This window comes from Leptonychotes weddellii, chromosome 5 (genome assembly GCF_054177405.1).
Source record: "Leptonychotes weddellii isolate Sample4059 chromosome 5, ASM5417740v2, whole genome shotgun sequence".
Classification (NCBI taxonomy): domain Eukaryota; kingdom Metazoa; phylum Chordata; class Mammalia; order Carnivora; family Phocidae; genus Leptonychotes; species Leptonychotes weddellii.
The window spans coordinates 131,697,682-131,720,077 of record NC_138373.1 but is presented as its reverse complement, the minus strand read 5'-3'; the positions used below and the strand labels follow the sequence as shown (position 1 = coordinate 131,720,077).

The 22,396-nt window shown below is 36.9% G+C and overlaps 1 protein-coding gene across 5 annotated transcripts in view; it reads left to right on the top strand.

The window, feature by feature from the left end:
* The window catches only part of KITLG (KIT ligand), an 87,127-nt gene that overhangs the window by 50,226 nt on the left and 14,505 nt on the right, over positions 1-22,396 (top strand). For 4 of the 5 annotated variants that reach the window (XM_081822178.1, XM_081822176.1, XM_081822175.1 and 1 more), the window contains 3 exons: positions 9,695-9,865; positions 12,233-12,392; positions 13,105-13,188. In XM_081822178.1, coding sequence (XP_081678304.1) covers positions 9,695-9,865; positions 12,233-12,392; positions 13,105-13,188 — 415 coding nt within the window. The remainder of the gene's footprint in view (positions 1-9,694; positions 9,866-12,232; positions 12,393-13,104; positions 13,189-22,396) is intronic. The other variant, XM_081822177.1, reaches the window with a different exon arrangement.

Genomic DNA, 22,396 nt, shown 5'->3' with positions numbered 1-22,396 from the left:
ACTCTTCTTGAGTAGACAGAGTGATTAAACAAACAAACACATACCTAATTATTTTACCCCTCCTTCTTCATATGCTTTGAATGTCTGTATGCCTGTAGCTCTTAGGAAACAGAAAAAAGGAGCTCCTGAAACAAGGCCCCCGAGACCCTCATGATGTGGCACCTTTCCAAATCCTCTTCCAGCCCCACGTCCCCACGTGCTCCCTGTGGCCCCTGTTCCTCTGTGCGCAGCTTCCTTTGTACCTAATCGGACCTTTGATTCCAGTAACTCCAGATTGATGGTTTCATTTTCACTTGTGTAAGGGAACCTTCCCTTTCCTCCTTGATGGAACCAAATCCTCTGTTGGAAAACACTCTTTGTGACCTTCTTCAAAGTAGCAGTTTTCCGTTGGTGGATTTATTTAATTGATAACCTTCCACTTAAACCTGTCAGCTTCATGAGGGCAGGGATTGTCTCTGTTTGCTCTGTTTTATATCGTCAGTGCCTTATGACTGATAGGCACTTCATGAATATCTGCTGAGAGAAAGTGAAGAAGGAAGGAGAAAAGTTCTTATGTAATCTCTTGTTTCCCCGAGGCACAAATTTGACCTGAATAGAGTCCACAAGATTATTGTATTGATTGAGTGCCTGTAACTCCTCAAACAATATCTGCACAACATTATTGCTGTCTTTTTTTTTTAGATATATGTACATTTTATTAAAAATCTTTTGTATAAAGTATTATGCAATTTTTAGGAATCATGGTTTCCTTGAGGCGCCTGTTAAACTACTTTCATTGAGTCATTTCCGTATTTAAGGACTTTCTCATTGTTCCAGTGACTAAAGGCTGAATGCCAAATTCCTGAATCTGATGTTCATGACTCTTCATAATCTTGCCTCATCCTAACCAGCTCATCTTAGTATCTATTACTCCCCAACACAAACCCACCACCCCAGCAAGATGCATCCCTGCCTCCTAAAATTACCGTGCTTATTCTCAACTCCAAGACTTTGCTCAGTGCTACTTCCCTTTGCCACGAATGCCCTTTCCTCTTCCATCCACTCGTTCCATTTCTACCTGCAGAATCATGCACTATCTCGTAGCTGAAGGCAACCTCATGGTCCTCTCATCCAAGGTCAGGATGAGATCCCACTTTCTCCCCAGGCCCATTTCCTACCGTTCAAGACTATGCTCTCTTCCCTGTATCATTTGGCCAGTAAAAACTGGCATTACCCCTGCTCCGCTTGGTTCGGGAGACATGGTGGTCAATAACCACCAACATGGTATCTGATCTGTGGACCTTACCTTTTAGCTCATCATCTCTGAATTTTTATAGAATTTGTCCAGGAGCTATTCATTTTGGGTACCTGATGATATATTGCTTACAGAGCTATTTAAAACTGTATATGTTATATATTTGTCTCAAAGTGTTGTGAGAAATAATTAAGATCAGAAAAGCCCAAGATATAGAATATATACATTTGTCAGATGTTATCATTATTTTGTTATGTTTTCTCTTTTTACTGTATCTTACTTATCTAAAGATTAGGGATCAAATCTTTCACTCCTCTGTATTCTTCGCCATTCAAGCAGGTAGGTGTTACTCAAAAACTGCTTACCAGTAAACATTTAACTGTTAACAAAAAATGTCCTGATTTCCAGATCTTGAAGGAGTCCATCTTATTTGTTTAGAGTTCTTTTGTTCTCACTAACAGTGATGAATTGAAACTTAATTTAAAGAAGGAAAGAAAGAAAGAAAAATTCCAGTTATAAGAATGCTGAAGAACAGCATTCTAGTAAAAAAGCGAGGATGTGGCCAGGCTTCATGAAGGGACTCCACCAGGACTGGAAAACTATCAGGTTTTCCTTTTCCTCTCTTCGAGTCTCTGCATCTCTGCCTTATTCTGTTTTGTCTGTGCAAAATTTCTTTGTGTTCCAGTCACCTGGTGAAATGTAGCTACCCCAGACTCCCAGCTTTATATATTTGCAGTTGTAGAGCTGCTCAGAGACTGTTTAGTTTCTATTACCTTACAGGTTTGGGTGGGGGAGACTTCCTGACTGGTCCAACTGGCTGAGGGATCTACCATTATCCAATCAGTTAGGGCCACAGGGCAAGTTCATAGGATCCATACCTAAGGCTCAACCCCTACGATTAGAAGTACTTCCTATAGAAATAGATTAAATCAGCCAAGTAGACACTGTATTTATCTACTTCTACCTCCTATATAATAAGAAAGTATGTATGTAAAATGAGTAAGTATAAAATGTGAAATGAATAAAATAGAACATTAAATACTATTTTTAAGTGGCTCTTTTGTGTACTCAAAGTACAGGGCCTATCTTAGTAAGTGATTATATTAAGACACTCTTCAGAATATCTAGACCATTACTCTCTGGTAGAAACATAATGGAAGCCATATATGTAATCTTAAAAATTGTTCAGTAACCATATTTAAAAAAAAGTAAAAAGGAATGTGGGAATAGGTAAAATAGTTTTTATTGCAGTATATCCAAAATAACATTCTACCTTATCAAAATAAATTAATGGAATATTTTAAATTTTTTCATATTCAAAATCCACTATGTATTTCATACCTATAGCATACTTCTGTGCAGACATTAAATTTTCATCAGAAATATTTACTCCACATTTAGATTTTCATAAAATTTACAATTGATAGTGCAGATTCATATACCTAAGTTTTTTCCAAATACACTTAAAAGTTTTCCAGGCATGGGAAGCTGGGTAGCTCAGTAGGTTGAGCATCTGACTCTTGATTTGGGCTCCAGTGGTGATCTCAGGGTTGTGAGATCGAGCCCCATGTGGAGCTCCATGCTTAGCACAGTGTCTGCTTGAGATTTTCCCTCTCCTCTCCCTCTGCCCCTCCTCCTGCTTGCACGTGCTCTCTAAATAAATAAAGTCTTCTTTAAAAAAACCTTCCTCCAGTCACTGAATCATAAGTAAAATTAAAATTTTAGTGCTTTAGTCATGCTAGCCACATTTTGAGTGATAAGTAGCCACAGGGGCTAATAGCCCCTGTATTAGCTAGCACAGATTAGATAGACCCCATTATTTTATGGAGAAACATGAAACTCTGAATAGATTAAGTGACTTGACTAAAATCACAAAGTGTGTTAACAGTTGGGACTAGACACTGAGTTTCTAGTTCATCATTTCTGCCCTTACCTACCATGCTGTTCCTTCCTCACTGTGCTATTTTGTGTCTGGCTCAGGGACCATTTATAGGCCTGCCCTGGGAAACAACATATATTTATAGTGTTTGGGCTGATTACCATCTTAATCAGATTGAGGTTTCTACATCACTTTAATTCAAGCAAGAAAATGAAAGTTATATGCCTAAAGTGAATACTGAAGACCCAAATTAATTGTTTAGGGAGAAGACCAAAATAAATCATGACAAAACCCAGCTCCTCCAAAAGGGAGGTAAGATTTTAGAGATTCCACACCAGGATTGTGAGCACACACTGTTTTGCAAAGTGCTTTTATAGAAATGTTTGAAATTTGCCTGCCGTGGAATGTTTGAAAGTAGCAGGGGAGTGTCTATTCTCCAGCCCTAAGAGTAAATACTAGAAGGAGAATAAAGGAAGTCCACTAAAGGCAGTTGGCATTTGCTGTTTGGTTGTGACAACTGGCTCAGAGAAATTTATTTTCATCAGTATGACTCTGAATTCACTGAAGTAACACAGAAAGAGTCAGTTCTGTTCCCCAGAGCTCTCTTAGTTGAGTCTAAGGACCAATATGCTTGGTCCAGATGTGAGACCACAAGACTCATGGCCAAGTTGGCAGAAAAAATACTGCAGCTGCATGTGCTTTGTACCACTGGTAAAAGAACTAGGTGAGTCTTGGTTTGGTGTTCTAATGTTTCTGTTTTAAATTTATTGTACAACCTTGAACAAACCACTTCCCTGCTCTAGGTCTTGGTTTTCCCATTTATGAAATTGTTGGGACTGGAGCAGGTGGTCTTCAGTATTCCTTCCAGATCTAAACTATTGTAATTCTCAATGGCATGGCTCTAGGTTCTTTAGATTTCTCAGCCAGGAGGTAAATGCTGGAAGCACAAGAGGAAAGAAAGGAATGCTTTGTGCCCTGGGCATTCATACCTCTAATTCTGGCTAGACTTGGTTTTGACACACACACATCAAAGAAAACAAAAACAATCTAACTGGGCAGTAATGCTGGTAATTAGATTAGTTGGATTAGAAGACAGGGTGCATGCTTGTGAATATTCCTCAGAGGGCTCATGGTTTTATGAGTCAGTGCTTTTCTCCCTGAAAATCTCTAATGGATACATTATCCCAACTCCTTTGTAGGGAACTCTCACAATGGAGATACCTACCTGGGACCCACTAAGGAAGCGCACAGGTATCTCTATACTTACAGCTACCAAATGGAGAGTAGCGCCAAGTGTGTGCATGAAGAAATGCTATTGTCGTTTTGTCCAGTTTCAGCCTCTAATTCCATAAAGCTAATGGTACCTGCTCTTAGAGACTCCTTCTGCACCTAAGACTGATGCAGAATATTGTGTCAAATTCTTTCAGCTGATAAACCAGAACAATTTCTTGAATGAAGCAGGGGGTAGAAGAAGAGAAAAGCATGCCAGACTGAGCAAGTCCCCAGGATGTTTGTAAAGTACACAGTTTCAGCCAGGGTCTCAAATGTATCAGTTCTGGGACTGCAGGGGTGTTATATCACGTATCATATATTATGTATTTTATATACTCGTATATGACCTATTTTAAATTTATGTGTGGTTTTAGAATGTGCAAAGATATTTTTATTATTGGTCGTCGGAAGCAGTCCTATTCTAGTTATGTTTAGAATGCTCTTAAGTATAGGAGTTTTTATATCTTTTATTTAATCATTTAGTTAAATCATTAACTTGGTCATGGTGCTTTAAAATCCCTTAGGAAGTTTACAGCTTTTAAACAAATCTTTAATGGTGGTGGCATGGTGGCAGGTCAAGAATTACCGATGCATTAATTCAGTTAGCATTCTAGAATGATACATGTTACATAGGAATTGAAAGCATGTTTTTCCAGTAGTCTTAGCCAGAGTTGCTGTAATTAACCCAGAAAATGTAAGATGGAGGCTACCAAGAAAGAAGATAAGAAATTGAGAGTCTGGAGTTAAGGAAAACCCAGACAGATTTTCCCTTTCAAAGCAAGGAGTATATTTTGTTTTGTAGGTGTATATAGGTGAATGGAAAATTAAATTATATGTACTTCAAGAATTTGAGAGGTACCTCTTACCTCACTTCTTTGGCCTCCTGTGTGGTTTTATCAACTTTCCTAATTCTTCACATTCTTCTGCTAGTAAAATAGAGAACATTATTTGTATCTTACATTCTTCTGATGAATGTTGTGAGTTGATACTTATACAGAACTATTTAAGCTTAAAATGGTCTCTAAAAGCTAAGGAATAGTGATAATAATGCCTATTATGAAGGCAAAAGGAAAAAATTATATTTGGGAAACTTAGAGCCTTCAATCATCCGTTTCCTAATCATCATCTTGGAGGAGTCAAGAAGCAGATCTATCATCTCACAAATGAAATACTGAGTTTCCTGTGTTTCATTCTCTTTGCAAATCATTGACCATATTTAATTAAAAGGAAGATATGAAACTGCTTAATGATCTAGTCAAAACTGGTTTTCTCTCTTGCAGACAGGTCAAAACTGGCTGATATTTAATTTTTTTTTCAGCCTTAGATCTATCTTTAATAAGTCCAAGAATCCTAAAAAGCTAACATGTAACTCTTTAAGCAAATTAATGAGAAGATAGAACTCTGAACTGATTATATCGTTTTTTCCAAGGAAATTTGGCAAGAATGAATAATGCATGAAATATAATTTACAAGATGTTTAGAAATGTGTTTTTCAGCAGTGTAGTAGCTCGTATCAGCTAGCAATGAATTCTTCATAATTTTTAAAGGGCAAATTTTGGGCTAGGATTAGATGGTGAGATTTCCAGGATCTAACTGTAAGAAATTAGAAGTTTAGGCTTGAGAACTTTGCTGGGAAATGTTGATTGCTTCAGCTGTTGATTAGGTGTATGGAAGTTGGGGACCGTGGGGGACCATGGGTGGCTGTGAGGGAGTCGTCATAGCTAAATAAGAACTTGAATACGGGGCACCTGGGTGGCTCAGTCGTTAAGTGTCTGCCTTCCACTCGGGTCATGGTCCTGGGGTCCTGGGATCAAGCCCTGCATTGGTCTCCTTGCTCGGCGGAGAGCCTGCTTCTCCCTCTCCCACTCCCCCTGCTTGTGTTCCCTCTCTCGCTATCTCTCTCTGTCAAATAAATAAAATCTTTAAAAAAAAAAAAAAGAACTTGAATACAGAATGCAAACATAAGAGTTCAGCTGAAAATAGAGATAAACAGAAGTGGTGGTAGTAAAGCACCCCAGAGTTCCCTGGTTAAAAATAAGAAACCTATAAACAAAATCGTTTCTACTTTAACCACAAAAAAGGAAAAAGAAAAAACCTGCTCACTTAAGGTGCCAAGACTGCAGAAGCTGAAGGAGTACCTTAGTTCAGAATAAGGAAATTTGATTTTGGTTCTTCTATGTCAGAAGATCTGAAGAAAGGATAGGCAAGCATATTTATAAAGTGGAGTGAAGACAGAATTTAAAGAGACTGACACCTAGAATCAGCTTGCCACAGAAAAATTTGCACCATTACAACAGAATGAATTAATTGGGGAAGGCTGCCCTACCGTATAAATACTCTTCAAACAGTATTTGCAGTATGTGTTGTATCCCAGATTCTAGTAAATCTGCCCCTTGCTGACAGGGCTGACTATCTAAAAGGGAATTATCACTGTTTAAATGGATGGAGACTTGGAGAGCGATTCAGTCCCAAAGGAAAGACTGACATTTTGGAAAGAGACCTGTGAATGATGCAAATGTGAACTTACATGTGCTTGAGATAAGCACTGATTAAACAAAACAAAGAATCCATTCTGAACATACTTTGGAAACACATAGTCTTTGAGAACTTGGTTGATGAGTTGAGTGAAATGGCCTAATTGAACTAATTCCCATTTGGGGGTTTGTTTGTTATACTTTTCTGAAGCCGGAGCCAACACTCCTGAAAGTTTTGAATGACATTTAGTGCTTCCAGGAATTGGGGCTTACCAATTTGTAGATAAACCCGTTTCCTTTTTGGCTGTGTTGTATTAATTAAAACTGTTCTGTTAAATGAATAGAAGGCGGCCCCCTTGTATAATTTAGGATAAATCACTTGGCCTTCCCCCATAGAGATATTCTGCTAGTAAGAAGAGAAATCAAGTTTAGTGGTTTGATTCATTTTACATGGCATCAGGTACTCCCTATGATTATAATATTTTTTTTAAGATTTTATTTATTTATTTGAGAGAGAGAATGAGATAGAGAAAGAGCATGAGAGGGGGGAGGGTCAGAGGGAGAAGCAGACTCCCTGCTGAGCAGGGAGCCCGATGCGGGACTCTATCCCGGGACTCCAGGATCATGACCTGAGCCGAAGGCAGTCGCTTAACCAACTGAGCCACCCAGGCACCCCGATTATAATATTTTTATTACAGCAGAAGTTATTTTAAATTATTTAGGATCTTATACACCATGGCAATTATAGCTATCCCCAATCTTATTTTTCTCACTTGTTACATTTTAGCCAAGTTTAAAAAAAAAAATCAGAGATTCTACTTAAAAGATGTTTATGTAAGAAAACATAATGTTAAAGTATACAAAGTATATGAACTTATTTTAAGTAATGTTACACTAATTTAAAAAATAGAGGGGCACCTGGGTGGCTCAGTCGTTAAGCGTCTGCCTTCGGCTCGGGTCATGATCCCAGGGTCCTGGGATCGAGCCCCACATCGGGCTCCCTGCTCCGCGGGAAGCCTGCTTCTCCTTCTCCCACTCCCCCTGCTCATGTTCCCTCTCTCACTGTGTCTCTCTCTGTCAAATAAATAAATAAAATCTTTAAAAAAGATAAAATAAAATAAAAAATAGAATGGATTTTAATAATACATCAACGAGATCTTTTTCCTGATAATCTAAACCTTTATTGGCCCAGAGCCATTTATAACAGAGGCTGGTAAACTATACCCTGTAGGCCAGATCCAATCCACTGCCTGATTTTATATGGCCAGCCAGCTGAGATTGGTTTTTACAGATGAACATTTGTATTCTGTCTGATAATCGAGAATACTTTGAAACCCAGCTAAACAAAATGTTGACCCAAAATAAAGAATTCCATTCTTATTGGTAGACCTATATTACAAAAGATTAAATTTGATTATTCTGCAAAAGACATTATATTCAATTATTATTACTACATTTTAATTTTATAATAAAAGTTTTGTAAAAATTTGTTTTCTCTGTATAAATGCACCTACATAATATCCTTTATTTCTGCCTCTTGGCATGCAAAACCTAAAATATTATCTAGCCCTTTACAGAAAGTGTAGACCCCTGACACAGAGTATTTTTTTCTCATTCATTTTTTATTCACTCATGCATTTGTTCAACAAATAGTTTCTGAGCAACTTTCACATGCCAGAGACACTGTTCTAGGCCATATTTAAAAAAAAAAAAATAGTGCCTTCATAAAACTTACATTCAAATTATGTACATTATCTCCTCACAACTACCTGTTCTATTATCCCCATTCTACAGAGAGGTTCAGAGAATTTATGCAGGTGTCTGGAGTTTCTTAGACAGAATTGAACCCAGTTATACCTGATTGTACAGATTTGAGCTTCTAACCAATGGGCAGGGCTAGCTTCATGGGCAAGGTTCTGTGCTTGGTTTAATACTCTGCTGTTACCATCTTGTAATCATTCATTCTTGGACAAATTTTTGAACAGTGAATATGTTATCATTTTGCACTTGTCTCCACAAATTATGTAGCTGGTCCTGCTGCTAAGGCAAAAGTGCTTCTCTCTGAGACCACATTCCTGCCAGGGCTGTTGTTTGTTTGTTTGTTTGTTTGTTTTTTATTTTTTTAAAGATTTTATTTATTTATTAGACAGCGAGGGAGAGAGAAACAGCATGAGAAGGGAGAGGGTCAGAGGGAGAAGCAGGCTCCCTGCTGAGCCAGGAGCCCGATGTGGGACTCGATCCCAGGACTCCGGGATCATGACCTGAGCCAAAGGCAGTTGCTTAACCAACTGAGCCACCCAGGCGCCCTGTTTGTTTGTTTTTTAAACAAACATATGAATTTATCTATGAAGAAGCCTTGAAATCTATCAAGCACCTCGGAAAAATAAGCTATTTTAATCCATTGTTTCATATTCCAGTTCACCAAAAGACTGCGAGTCCTTGAGGGCTAGGACTCTCTCCTACAATAATGTTGTTTTTTGGGAGGGGTTTTGGGTTTTTTTTGGTAACTCCCTCTGCATAAAGCTTTTTTAAAAACACTGTGAGTAAAGTAAGTAAACCTTGTCAAGGGTAAGACTTGGCTTCGTCTTTAATTTACTTCCATGGAAGAGCAACATTCTTTACCAGCAATACTTTGTTCAGGTCTTTATTCATTTGCAAATTTTGAAGCAGATGTTAAATCTGAGTTAAACAAAACACAAAAACTGACCTGTTCTGATATAAGGAAATTCTTTGTCCAGCAGCGACTGAAACATTGATGTCTTTGAAGAAGGGTACTCCAAGTTTACTGTATTTACAATAGATGCCTTTATCTTCCTTTCTTTCAATTTCTTGCAGCCTAGTCATTGTTGGATAAGAGTGATGGTGGAACAGTTGTCAGTCAGCTTAACTGATCTTCTGGACAAGTTTTCAAATATTTCTGAAGGCTTGAGTAATTACTCTATCATAGACAAACTTGTGAAAATAGTGGATGACCTTGTGGAATGCATGGAAGAACACTTATTTGAGGTAACTTTGTATTCTTTGGGATTGCTTCTTACTACTCTTCCCCAAGACCTATGCTGACCTTGGCAAGGGTGGCAATATCTTTATTTGTGAAATTTTTAATTTATAAATTTTTAATTAAAAAAGTTTTTTAAGGAGAGCACAGAAAATAGGTGGTTGTAGTCACTGCAATACTGAAACATACATAAAGGCTTAGATGTCATTTAATATAAAAATTAAATTTATTCCCTCTAAACATAAAAAAAAATAGACCTTTATTTCGTGAGTGAAGTCCTCATAACCCACCTTTTAGGTTACAAATGTTCATTTACATTTAAATGGAAAATTGTCTATAATGAACCCTTAGACCTCCTATCCATAGTAATCATGTCACAACAATGAAGTGCATTTTAACATCTCCAGGTCATTTGATGATTAGTTGTCACCAGCTTCAGAATGTGGGCATGGCAGTGCTGTGAGATTGAAGTTTATTGACAAGGCAGTGTATAGAGATTAAGAATGAGGTGTTAGAGTTCAAATCCTGACTCTGTCACTAGTTACCTTTGTGAACTTAACCTCTCTGTGTTCACATTCTTTATGCCTAAAATGAGGATAATGACAGGATCCATCTCATGGAGTTGACATTAGATAATTTAAGATTAATGCCTTAGTACCATGTCTGGCAAAATAAATCCTAATTAACATTTTTATTATTATTTTAGAATACACATCTATAATAAAATAGATCTTGGGAGACCTGCTTTGGCATAGAGTTCACAATTCAGGGTCTACCCTACAGGCCTTCTAGATGTTTAAACCTAAGGTTTTAAATATCATTCTGTACTTTTAAATACTTCCTTCTCATCCAAATTCCAATTTCTCTTTAAGACCCAGTATCCATCCCATTTGTGTTCAAACTCAGAATTCTTACTGTACTAAGAGCCTCCTCACTACATTTCATCACTTCTATTACTTTACTTTTTAATTTCTAAATTGGTGTGTCTTACAGTCTATGACATCTTAGAGTTAACATGTCTTTTTATATCATGTTAGTACAAATAGTGTTCTGATGGCAAGAGGTCACAAAAAGTAAGGCATATGAGGAACAGTGTCATGAAGGAAATAATCCACCCACTGGGGCTTGAAAGATGAGTTAAGTGTTAGGTAAATGGCGATGTCAAGAAGAGCATCCCAAATACTGAAGAGTATACATTTACTAATCATGGCACTGTGGCTAGAACCCAGGTGGTATTTCTTTGTTGTTTTGGGGGTGGAGTTAATATGTATAAAGCACTTAGTGTAGTACATAGCAAATGCTACATAGGTGTTATTATTACCTACTTTTATTTATAGATAATCATGCATGTATGAATTTCTAAAATATAGTCTGGTTTGCTTTCTTGGGGAATTTCTAGAAATTAATCATACTTTTTATTCTTTTATAACTTGGTTCTTTTGCTCAGCATTACGCTTATAAGATATATCCACTTTGAGGCATATAGCTGAAATTAAGTTTTTCCTGCTGATAGAGTGGACTTAATATACCAATATTTATTAAACCACTCTTCTTTTTTTTTCTTCATTTAAATTCAATTGACCAACATATAGTACAACATTAGTTTCAAAAGTAGAGTTCAGTTATTCATCAGTTGCATGTAACACCCAGTGCTCATCACATCACGTGCCCTCCTTAATGCCCACCACCCAGTTACCCCATCCTCACCCACTTCCCCTCCAGCAACCCTCAGTTGGTTTCCTATAGTTAAGAGTCTCTCATGATTTAACCACTCTTCTGTTGTTTGATGTAAGTGTTATATAACACTGTTGCTAAGAACTTTCTTGTATGTCTCCTGGTGCATATGTGCAAGAGCTTCTCTAGAGTATTCACCTAAAAGTGGAATTTCTGGGTTACAAAATGGGCACATGTCCAGCCTTACCAGATGATACCAAATCGCCAATTTATATCATTCCACCAGTATGTAAGAGTCCCCTTTGTTCCATATTCTTGCCAATATTTAGTATCATCAGACTTTTTAATTTTGGGCTGTTTGGAGCATGTGTTATAGAGCGGTATTTTTTTTTTAATGAATAATTATTTTAATGAGCATCTCTAAAGAACAGTGTCTCTAATTTCTTGCTAACATTATTTTGTTTTGATGTTCTATTCACCTTACCCCCACCACCACTCCATTCCTTTATCTGGAGTTGAGCCCCAGACCAAACTGGATGGGATCACTATCTTGTAGTACCAATTTGAATTATGGGTGTTAAAACAGTTGTCTAAAAGTATTAGTTTTACTTGAATCTTTGGGGAATGTATTTATAGTCTATTACCTTGACATCAGTTAAATCTGTAAACTATCTGAAAAATATAAACCTGTTTTCTTCTAGAATGTAAAAAAAACACCTAAGAGCCCAGAACTCAGGCATTTTACCCCTGAAGAATTCTTCAGAATTTTTAATAGATCCATTGATGCCCTCAAGGACTTGGAGACCGTGGCATCTAAAACTAGTGAATGTGTGGTTTCTTCAACATTAAGTCCTGAAAAAGGTAAGATATATAAGAATTTCCAATTTAAATGCCAAAAGCAAGCTTGAATCTTATATGTGTAGGTAAGAATCTACCTCTGACTCAAATATATTTGTAGCTAGAGAAAGATGTATGTGTATATGTCTAATACAAAGACATATATCAATGGCATGAAAGAAGTGATCAGTTGATTTGTTGGTTTTCAAACCAAAGCAACACTCATCATTTCCAAATATAAGAATTTTGTGTGGGTAAACAATATGGGATGTAGTGAATTTGCTAGTATTGTGTAGTATATGTTATTCTTCATCTTCAGTTTTTCTAATGTCCCCTTTTCAAATCTTTTCCTTAAGGTCTACCTCTGAGTCATGAATTCTGATCTTCACCAGTTACTCTGTATCGAGACCTTTTTTCCCACTGGGTCCCTGTAGTACAAAATCTACTTACATTGTTTTTTGTTGTTGTTGTTGTTTTTAAGACTAATTACCAACAATTTGTGTTACTTAGATTTATTAACATATGTAGGCAATGAATCTTTGTTCTATAAGGTGACTGTGATGAATTTCTTAATAAAGACAGAACAGGACCCAGTAAGAAATAAATAGGATCTGAATAATCAAAACTGGGGAGGCAGACCTTGAAAGTACTCTGGTATTGCACTTCAACCTTTTGCACACTCTGTAATTTATGTAAATCATCATACAACACTGACACATTATTGCTTTCTATTTAGATTCCAGAGTCAGTGTCACAAAACCATTTATGTTACCCCCTGTTGCAGCCAGCTCCCTTAGGAATGACAGCAGTAGCAGTAATAGTAAGTACATACATCTGATTTAATGAATGCATGGCTCCAATTAGCACCTATGGGAGTATTGCATGGGCTTTAAAGGAAATTTCTGCAATTATTACTATTAATACTGTTCTGTTACTATTCTTCCTGTTATGGTCTTCCTGAGAATTATTAGGTTTGTATGTAAGTGATGAATCACTAAATTCTACTCCTGAAATCAATATTACACTAGATGTTAACTAACTAGAATTTAAATAAAAATTTGGGGGTGCCTGGGTAGCTCAGTTTCTTAAGCGTCTAACTCTTGGTTTGGCTCAGCTCCTTATCTCAGGGTCATGAGAGCAAGCCCCACATGGGTTCCTCACTCAGCTCGAAGTCCGCTTGAGATTCTCTATCCTTCTGCCCCTCCCACTTGTGTGCTCTGTCTCTCTCTAAAATAAATAAATTAATCTTCCTTAAATATTTTTTTAAATAAATAAATATTAGCTTTGTAGAAACGGGTTTCCCTACAACTCAAGATGATCTTTAGAAAATTGGGTCAAAATCTGCTAAGATTATTTTAAATAAGTCATATAATTACTTTTAGAAATATGATTTAAGCTTTATTCATTGTCAACTTAATATATTTGTTGTGGAATTTGCCTGACAAAAATGGAATTTTAAAATTGAAAGTGTAGATGTCCGTTATATAGAATTCCAAGGATATTTTCAGTTTTGTATATATCAGTAGTTACTATTATGTGTTTGTATGTCTGATGATTTTATTTACTATATAGAGGAGAATATGCTTCTTTGCCTGAAATTTCTGTCTTCTTTGACTAAGAACCCAATTTCCTGGAAGTCTCATGTCCTCTTTTCAAATACAGGCAAGGTCATTATAAAGGTCATTGGATTTTACTAAATATTCTGATCCTCTAGTTTCATGGAAGCTGGAGAAGGAAAAAAAATTCATCCTATGATCTTAGCTAAGAACGTCATCCCTGAAGACTTAGTAATTGGGCACTGTCATATGTTCAGGGACATAGAGGACCTACCTATAAAAAGGAGTAATCAATTTAGTACGAATCCACAATAGCAATTCTGCAATTCAGAAATTTTTTAAAGACCTCTAAAATCCATTTGTTTTGGAATTTTTGCCACCAAAACCTGACCTGACCTAAACTGAGATAAGGCTATTTGTAGTCTTTTTCCTTCTAAAAGTGAATATTTATAGATTTCACTACAGAAATATTGTGTTTGATTACAGCGTGCTACCTAGACTTCACTGAGGATATTATATAGAATATCTGTAAGACAGAACCTTCTAAAATCTGAAATTCTGAATTACAAAACACATCAGATCTGAAAAGTTTTAAAAAAGGACTGTGTGTTAGCCAGTTAAGGTCTTTCTTATTAACTACTGATTTTATTTTATTAATCTTTTCAAAGATGCAACTTTTGGCTTCTTAATTTATATTTCATTGATTTCTAATCTTTATTATTTCCTTCTTTTTACTTTGGGTTTAGTTTGTTCAGCTAAGTTGTAGCTGAAGTTCTTAAGGTAGAAAAATTTAATTAGTGATTTAAACCATTCTAATTTTCTGATATAAGCTCTTAAAGTTATAAATTTTCTTGTAAGCAACTTTAGTTGCATCCCACATACTTTGATATGTTATGTTTCCATTATCATTTCTTTAAAAACAAATAATGCAATATATGTTAAGAAAAAAAAAAAAAAGAAGAAGAAGAAGGTAGCGGGAGGGGAAGAATGAAGCGGGGGAAATCGGAGGGGTAGACGAACCATGAGAGACGATGGACTCTGAAAAACAAACTGAGGGTTCTAGAGGGGAGGGGGGTGGGAGGATGGGTTAGCCTGGTGATGGGTATTGAGGAGGGGCACATTCTGCATGGAGCACTGGGTGTTATGCACAAACAATGAATCATGGAACACTTCATCTAAAACTAATGATGTAATGTATGGGGATTAACATAAGAATAAAAAAAAAAGAAAGAAATACCTGGAAGCTTTTAAATAAAAAAATATATATATATTTTTTAATTCTCAATGTGATTTCTTCTTTGATTCATGGGTAATATAAAAGTGGGTTATTTAATGTCTAAAAATATTTGGTTTTTCTAGATATCTCACTGGTTTCTAAATTCTATTGTCAGAAAATGTGCACTGTAATCTTTCAAAATTTATTGAAACTTATGTGTATCATTCAAATATCGAGTGTAGCATTCTCAAATTTGATCAAAATGGCTGATAGTGTTCAGATCTTCTATATGCTTATTAAATTTTTTGTCTAATTTTTTTATCAATTACTAAGAGAGGAGCATTAAAAATCTTTTGCTTGTGGATTTGGCCATTTCTCCTTTTGATTATGAGTTTTCAATTTATATATTTTGAAGCTGTATTATAAGGTGGTTATAGATTGATTACTGTTATGGGTTCCCTGATTAACAGACCTTTTTATTGTTAGTGAAATATTTGTCATTACCTCTGCTAGAATTCTTTGTCTTGAAGTGTATTTTGTCTACAGTAGTGGAGCCTGTTTTCTTATGCTTACTGTTTTCATGGTATACCTTTCTTCTTTTCAACCTACTATCTTTATTTTTAAAGAACATCTCTGGTAGACAGTATATAGTTGGGCCTTGCTATTTTAGCTAGGCTGTCTTTGACTTTTAATTAGAGTGTTTTATCCATTTATATTTAATATAGTTATTGGTATGGTTGGATTTGGGCCTACCATTTTGTTTCCTATTTGCCTCATTTGCTTATTTATCCTTTCCAGGTTGATTTTGGATTAATTTTTTTTTATTATTTTCAACAGATCTCTTTGCATTGTTTTATGGTTGTTTTAGGAATTACAATATACATCTTGCAGTGGTCTACTTAATATTGTAGCACTTAAGAAAAAATGTGAGAATCATCTTTTGTGCTATGTTGACATATAGTCTAGGTTATAAGCCTCATGATAGCCTTATAATTATTGCTTTAAACTATCCTATGTCTTTTTTAAAAAGCAAAAGAATATAGTTGTTTTCTATATTTACCCATATATTATTTCTTAAACTCTGCATTCCCTCTTGTAAACCCAACTTTCCACCTAGTATTAATTCCTTTCAGGCTGAAGAACTTCCTTTAGTATTTCTTGTAGTGTAAATCTACTGGCAACATCTTTTTTTTTTTTTTCTTTTAATTAAAAAATGTCTTCCAGGGCGCCTGGGTGGCTCAGTCTGTTAAGCGGCCAACCCTTGATCTCAGCTCAGGTATTGATCTCCTGGTCATGAGTTCGGGCCCCACATTGGGCTCTGTGCTGGGTGTGGAGCCTACATAAGGAAAAAAAAAAAAAAATGTCTTCAATATTACAGGTGCTTTTTACTAGATATGGAATTCTGGGTTCACAGAATTTTTTTTCAGTTCTTTAAAGGTGTCACTCAATTGTTTTCCTGCTTTTATTGTTTCTGACAAAAAGGCATTCAGAGTTTACATTTGTTCTAATATGTGCTGGGTCATTTTTTCCCTCTGCCTTTCAAAATTTTCTTCTGTGTAGTAGTTTGACTAAGGTGTACCTAGGACTGGGGTTTTTTGTATTTTTTTCTTTTGCTTTTTGTCAAGCTTCTTTGATATATAAGTGTATTTACCCCAAAATTTGGGGAAAATTTTTCCATAACTTTTTCAAATATTTTTTCTTCATTTTCTCTCCTCTCCAAAAAAAATCACACGTAGTATATTTAATCACACACATACCAATCACACATATTTTAGGTAGTTTGATATTGTCTCACAGTTCATAGAGGTTTTGTTCAGATTTTTTTCCCTCTCCCCAATCTCTCTGTTCACCAAAACGCATAATTTTTACTTATTTGTTTTCAAGTTTCCTGGCTCTTCTGCCATCTGTAAGCTGCTGAACTTTTCATCCATACTTTTTTTTTTTTTTTGCTGTTTTTAATTTTTTTTTTTTGGACCAGTTTATGGTTCATAGCAAAATTGAGGGAAGGGTACAGAGATTTCCCACACACCCCCTGCCCACACCCATGTGCATCCTCTCCTGTTATCAGCATCCCCCACAGAGAGGTACATTTGTTAAAATTGATAAACCTTCATGTACACATCATAGCCATTCAAAGTACCTGTTTTACATAGGGTTCACTCTTGGTGATGTATATTCTATGGGTTTGGATCTAGTACATTTTTTCATTGCTAAGTTTGTATTTTGTATTCTAGAATTTGCATTTAATTCTTTCTATATTTTCCTGCTGAGATTTTCCATCTGCATATTCATTATGATAATATTTTCTTTTTTGGCCCCTGGATATACAGTTGACCTTTGAACAACAAGGGCTTGAACCATGTGGGTCCACTTATAAACAGATTTTTACAGTACTATAAATGTATTTTCTCACGGTTTTCTTAACATTTTCTTTAGATTATTTTAAGAATACAGTGTATATAATAGATATACATACAAAATATGTTCTAATTGTTTGTTATTGGTAAGGCTTCCAGTCAACAGCAGGCTATTAGTAGTTAAGTTTTAGGGGAGTCAAAGTTATATGTAGATTTCAACTCTGCAAGAGCTTGGTGCCCCTAACCCCTGCATTGTTCAAGGGTCAACTGTAGTTCTAAAGCTCTGAAGTTCTTGTCTCCTAATCTCAACGTCTAGGTTGTCTCAGGGTTGGTGTGTATTGACTGCTTTTTTCCCCCTGATTTTGGGTCACATTTCCTTTACATGGCTAGTAATTTTTGAATACATGCTGGATGTTGTGGATACTATGTTTATGAGAATGCAGATTTTGTAGCATTACTTTAGAGACTTTTGATACAGATAGGCAGTTTAGTTAGTGGCAGATTATTTTCCTTCCCAGTCTTGTTTTTAAGCTTTCTTAGAGGGAAGGGGGAGAGTAGGCTTATTTCGAAGGTATGGAATTTCTGAGATACCTCTTGAATGCCTAGAAAATCTCCCCATTCTTGCTTGTCAGAGCCCCTTTTTCTCTGATTGACTGTCAAGTCATAGCTTCCCAGGTATTATTTATTACCAGGTTTTATGAAGTCTCTTTCTTTGGATGTACAGCTTATTTTTTTAACCAATGACAAGGATATTCCTCCAGAGATTTCTGGTGCTCCTTTTCTGCATAGCTCCTTTTCTGCACAGCACCAGTAACCCTGCCCCACAATCTCCAGCCACATCTGGAGACCCTGAACTTCAGTCTCTGATTCCCTATCTCAGTGAGACCACGGAACCCTAATTGGCTTCTATCTTCCATACCTCCCAGCCAGAAAGTGAAGACAATCATGGGCCTCACCATGTGTTTTTACTCTCTTAGGGATTACATTTTTGAGCTACCTGTTGTCTAGTGTATGAAAATAACTGCCTCAAATAATTTGTCTAGTATAATAATTATTTAGGTTGGGGAGGCTAATCTGCTATTATCATGGTTGGAAGCAAAAGTCTTTTCTACTTACCTCAGACGACAATTGAATATAAAACACATATTCATTTTTTTTATTACAAAATGAATGGTCAGCCTTCTTTTTTCTTTGTTTTGCTTTCCTTTTTTTTTTTTTTTCCTTTTTGTAGAAAAGTATGGGTCTTGCATAATTTGCTGCTTTTTGTCAGGAGACATCACTCATCAATATGGCACTTGGAGGAAAAAAAAAAAATATGGCACTTAGATACCCATGCGCAAAGACTAGCTCTTGTAGAGCTTACGTTCTTGTAAGAGAAACAGTCCTTGTATTTTATCATATGTATTGTGTATATATTACAATATGTATTTTAATAGAAGCATGTAAATGTTTTTAGTTGTAGCATAAAGGAAGTAAGATTTTTGGGGGGAATATGGGCAGAGAAATTTGAAGTGACCAGGCTGGTTTGCAGGATAAAATCCCAAAAAGTGGCCATGCTAGGTGGAGGACCACTGTATATGAAGGAGTCCTGAGATATGAGTGTCCTCTCCGTATCTTATATTATCCCATGAATCTCTCTTATAAAAGTGTTCAAGTTATCCACTAAAGGAGTTGTGCTTTCAAAATAATAGTAATTTCCTTTATACCACACTAAAAGAATGTTTAAGATCCTTGCAAACAGTATTTAAATGTTACAGAAGAAGTCCTTACTTTGACATTACATTATACATCTAAAAAGACAGTCTATGACTCAGACTGCTTGGACTTCTAGACCAGTGTTAGCCCTTGGATAACTGTGTGACCTTGAGTGAGTTACTTAATCTCTCTGGACCTGCCAGTCAAATGAAGGATGATAGTACCTCCTTCATAGAGTTTTCTGAGTTTGAAATGTGTTAACACGCTTGAATGTGGAGCCATGCCTTATGTATAATATGTGTTCGTCATTGTTAGATCAAACAGGTGCACCAAGGCTGTGGGTCAGTACTTGTGGCAAGCCTACGATGAGCTTTGAATCTGAATTAAGGAGGAGTACTGAGTTGAAGGTTTTCTAAGCACCAGGAGGTCTGTGTTCACAGGCATGGTGATGCCTATAAGCAAAATCATTCAAAAAAGAGTTCAGCAAAATTGTAGCACAGTTTTACATGTTCTGTATTTGAACAGATGTTGGGTATTCGTCAAACCAAACAAGTCAGTGCCCACGAATTTTGGACATTCATAATAATGAGGTACAATTACAACAACAACCCAGGGATTTGGGATTGCTCAAATCTTGTCCAGATGTGCTCCCTCACCCTACAAGTTTTCCGTGGCAATCTTTACGTAAAAGCAAAGCCTTGTACTAGATTGGGCATCCGCACCAGATACCCACCACTTGGGCCTTGAGGCACACAGTTTAAATCTCATTGATCCCTGATAGATAGCAGCAGTGGAAACTCTTGGGAGTCATGCCCTGGAGGTCTGAATAGGCCTTTTCTGATAACATCCTTTTTCTCTCTCTGCGAGAGGGATGGCAGTATCACTGGACAGAATTGAAGGCTGGCTATTAAACTCTTTGCATTAATGAGAAATAACAAAAGCAAGCTAACATTGACCCATCAAGGAGGTGAAGCTCAGTTCCTCTGGTCCCTTTCCCCTTCTGTCTTTATCAGGCCCCTCCCTCCCTGTCTCCTGCAGGTGGACTGCTGTAGTGTTAGTCAGATTCTAGGACTTTGGGGCCATAGTCCTGGGGATGGAACTTTTAAAGCGGTTAAAAAGTCACTACTCTGGAAGAATGCAGTGAGTTCTCTTTAGTTAGGTCTCTCATCCAGCATGGATCTGTTTGGAACACCTTCTTTAGGGGCTGTCCTACCTGAGAAAGATTGTGAGTGGGGAATCCCAGAATATCTCACTCTCTAGTAAGCCAATTCTGCTTGTTGCTAATGGGCCTGTCTTTCCTGTGGTCTGAATGGTTCAAGTCAAGATTTGGCTTTTGGAAAGAACAGGAAGAATAGGGTATTGGCCGCCTTGATTCCAGGGCGTCTGGCTACCCAAACATATGTAATAGAATTCTCCATAGCATCATCGTAGCTCATTCATTTTCCACTGGAGTCTGGGGACAAAAATATCAATAGCTTCCTTTGTTTTCTCTGTATGCCTCCAGGAGGTCACCTGGTCAAATCTATCATAACCACACAGCAGTCCCAATAGACGCTGTGGGCTGTAGTGTTGCAGGATTTTTTTCTCTGTGCCCACGGTTCTTGGTCACGCCACTTTGAAGAAGAGGTAGACCAGACAGAGTGGTGGGCAGCAAAGCAAGCTTTACTGAGTGGTAGCAAAGTGATAGTACAAAGCTCCCAAGGAGGGAGGGGACCCAAAGGGGTTGCCACCAGAGTTTCTAAGTCTAGGGATTTTTATGGGCTTGTTGACAGGCTGTTTCAATCTGATTAACCCTCCCTGTGCCTGTCATCCAATCAGGTTTTTGTCACATGGGAAAGGGGGGAGGGCTCTTTCCAGGGCGGTGTAAAATCCTTTTAAGGGCGGTTTCATCTTGGGGCAAGTCCCTACCTGCCCGCCTTCCGGTTATCCTTCATCAATATAGCCAGTGGCCATGAAGGAGAATTCAAACTTGCTACTGGAATACAACCGCAAATAGCCAAGTTATGTACAGATAGTGGTATTAAAATTCCCAAAATGGCAAGAATTGCTTATAATCCATTTTCTGAGAGAAAACACTTTTATAAATGGTAGTTAAATCCCAGACTAGTATACACAATCTTATATAACCCTTAAAATAGCTATATTATTACAATAATTTTAGTACCACTTAAGTTATACTAAATCCCATGCTGTAACTCTGCTTTATTTTGATGAAAGAATTCATGTTGAATTCTACTTTAAAATGCCTAAAACTTATTTCCCACGAGGCTGTAGGATGGGGGGTGGATCAGAAGATACGCTAATCTAATCTAGTCTCAAGGAAGTGATTCATAGTTATATGAATGGAAGACCCCACTTCCATCCCCATCGCCCTTCCTTAAGTGTAAGGGGCACCCATGACTCACCCTCCACCCAACACATACACACAAACTTCCTGTTAGAGCCCTTTGGAAATAGGAGTCCTGGAATTAGTGAATTTCCTGCTCCCAGTTTACAAATGGTGGGGAAATAGCCAGTTCCTGTTCTCTCTGCAGTAGATAAGATTTGTTTCTTGCCTCTCAGGTTAAATCTAAGTTCATGTTCTCCCTGTAAATGTTTATACACATACAGTGGTTTGTTTCTTTTATATTATGTACTTTAGGTACTTAATATGTTAAATAGGTGACTGTAGGCTGACACAGTATCCCAAATATTGCAAAATATTATAGCCCAAAACAGTCACTTTACCTTGGATTAGTTTACATTTTGATCCTATAATTGCTGAAAATGTATAATTTCTAAATATGTTCCTTCATCAAAAGAAAACTGAAGATTTTCAGTTCTTTTTGTACAGGTTGGCACATGTGTCCGTGTCTCTAATAAACAACCAGGTTGTTCCTTGTAAGGAGGCAGAGAGAAGAGACCCTTGTGGTAGATGTGTTTTGTTTAATTCATGAATCATTCTGCTGCTCACAGAGGAGCTGAGCAAGATCAAAAGGAGTCCCAAGTTCATCTCACATGTTTTTTCCCCTCTCTCTCTCTGTCTCTCGCTATTAAAATAAGCAATGAGAAGATAGCCGTGCTTTCAGCCTTTCTTTAGTGTTTAATGGTCTCAGGCTTTCCAACATAAAATGTCTGAAAAATCAAATCTTTAGTCCTTAGCACAGAGCTGGGCACTCTCTGGCATCCAGTAAACGTATACTGCAGATGTGATGAGGAAACGCC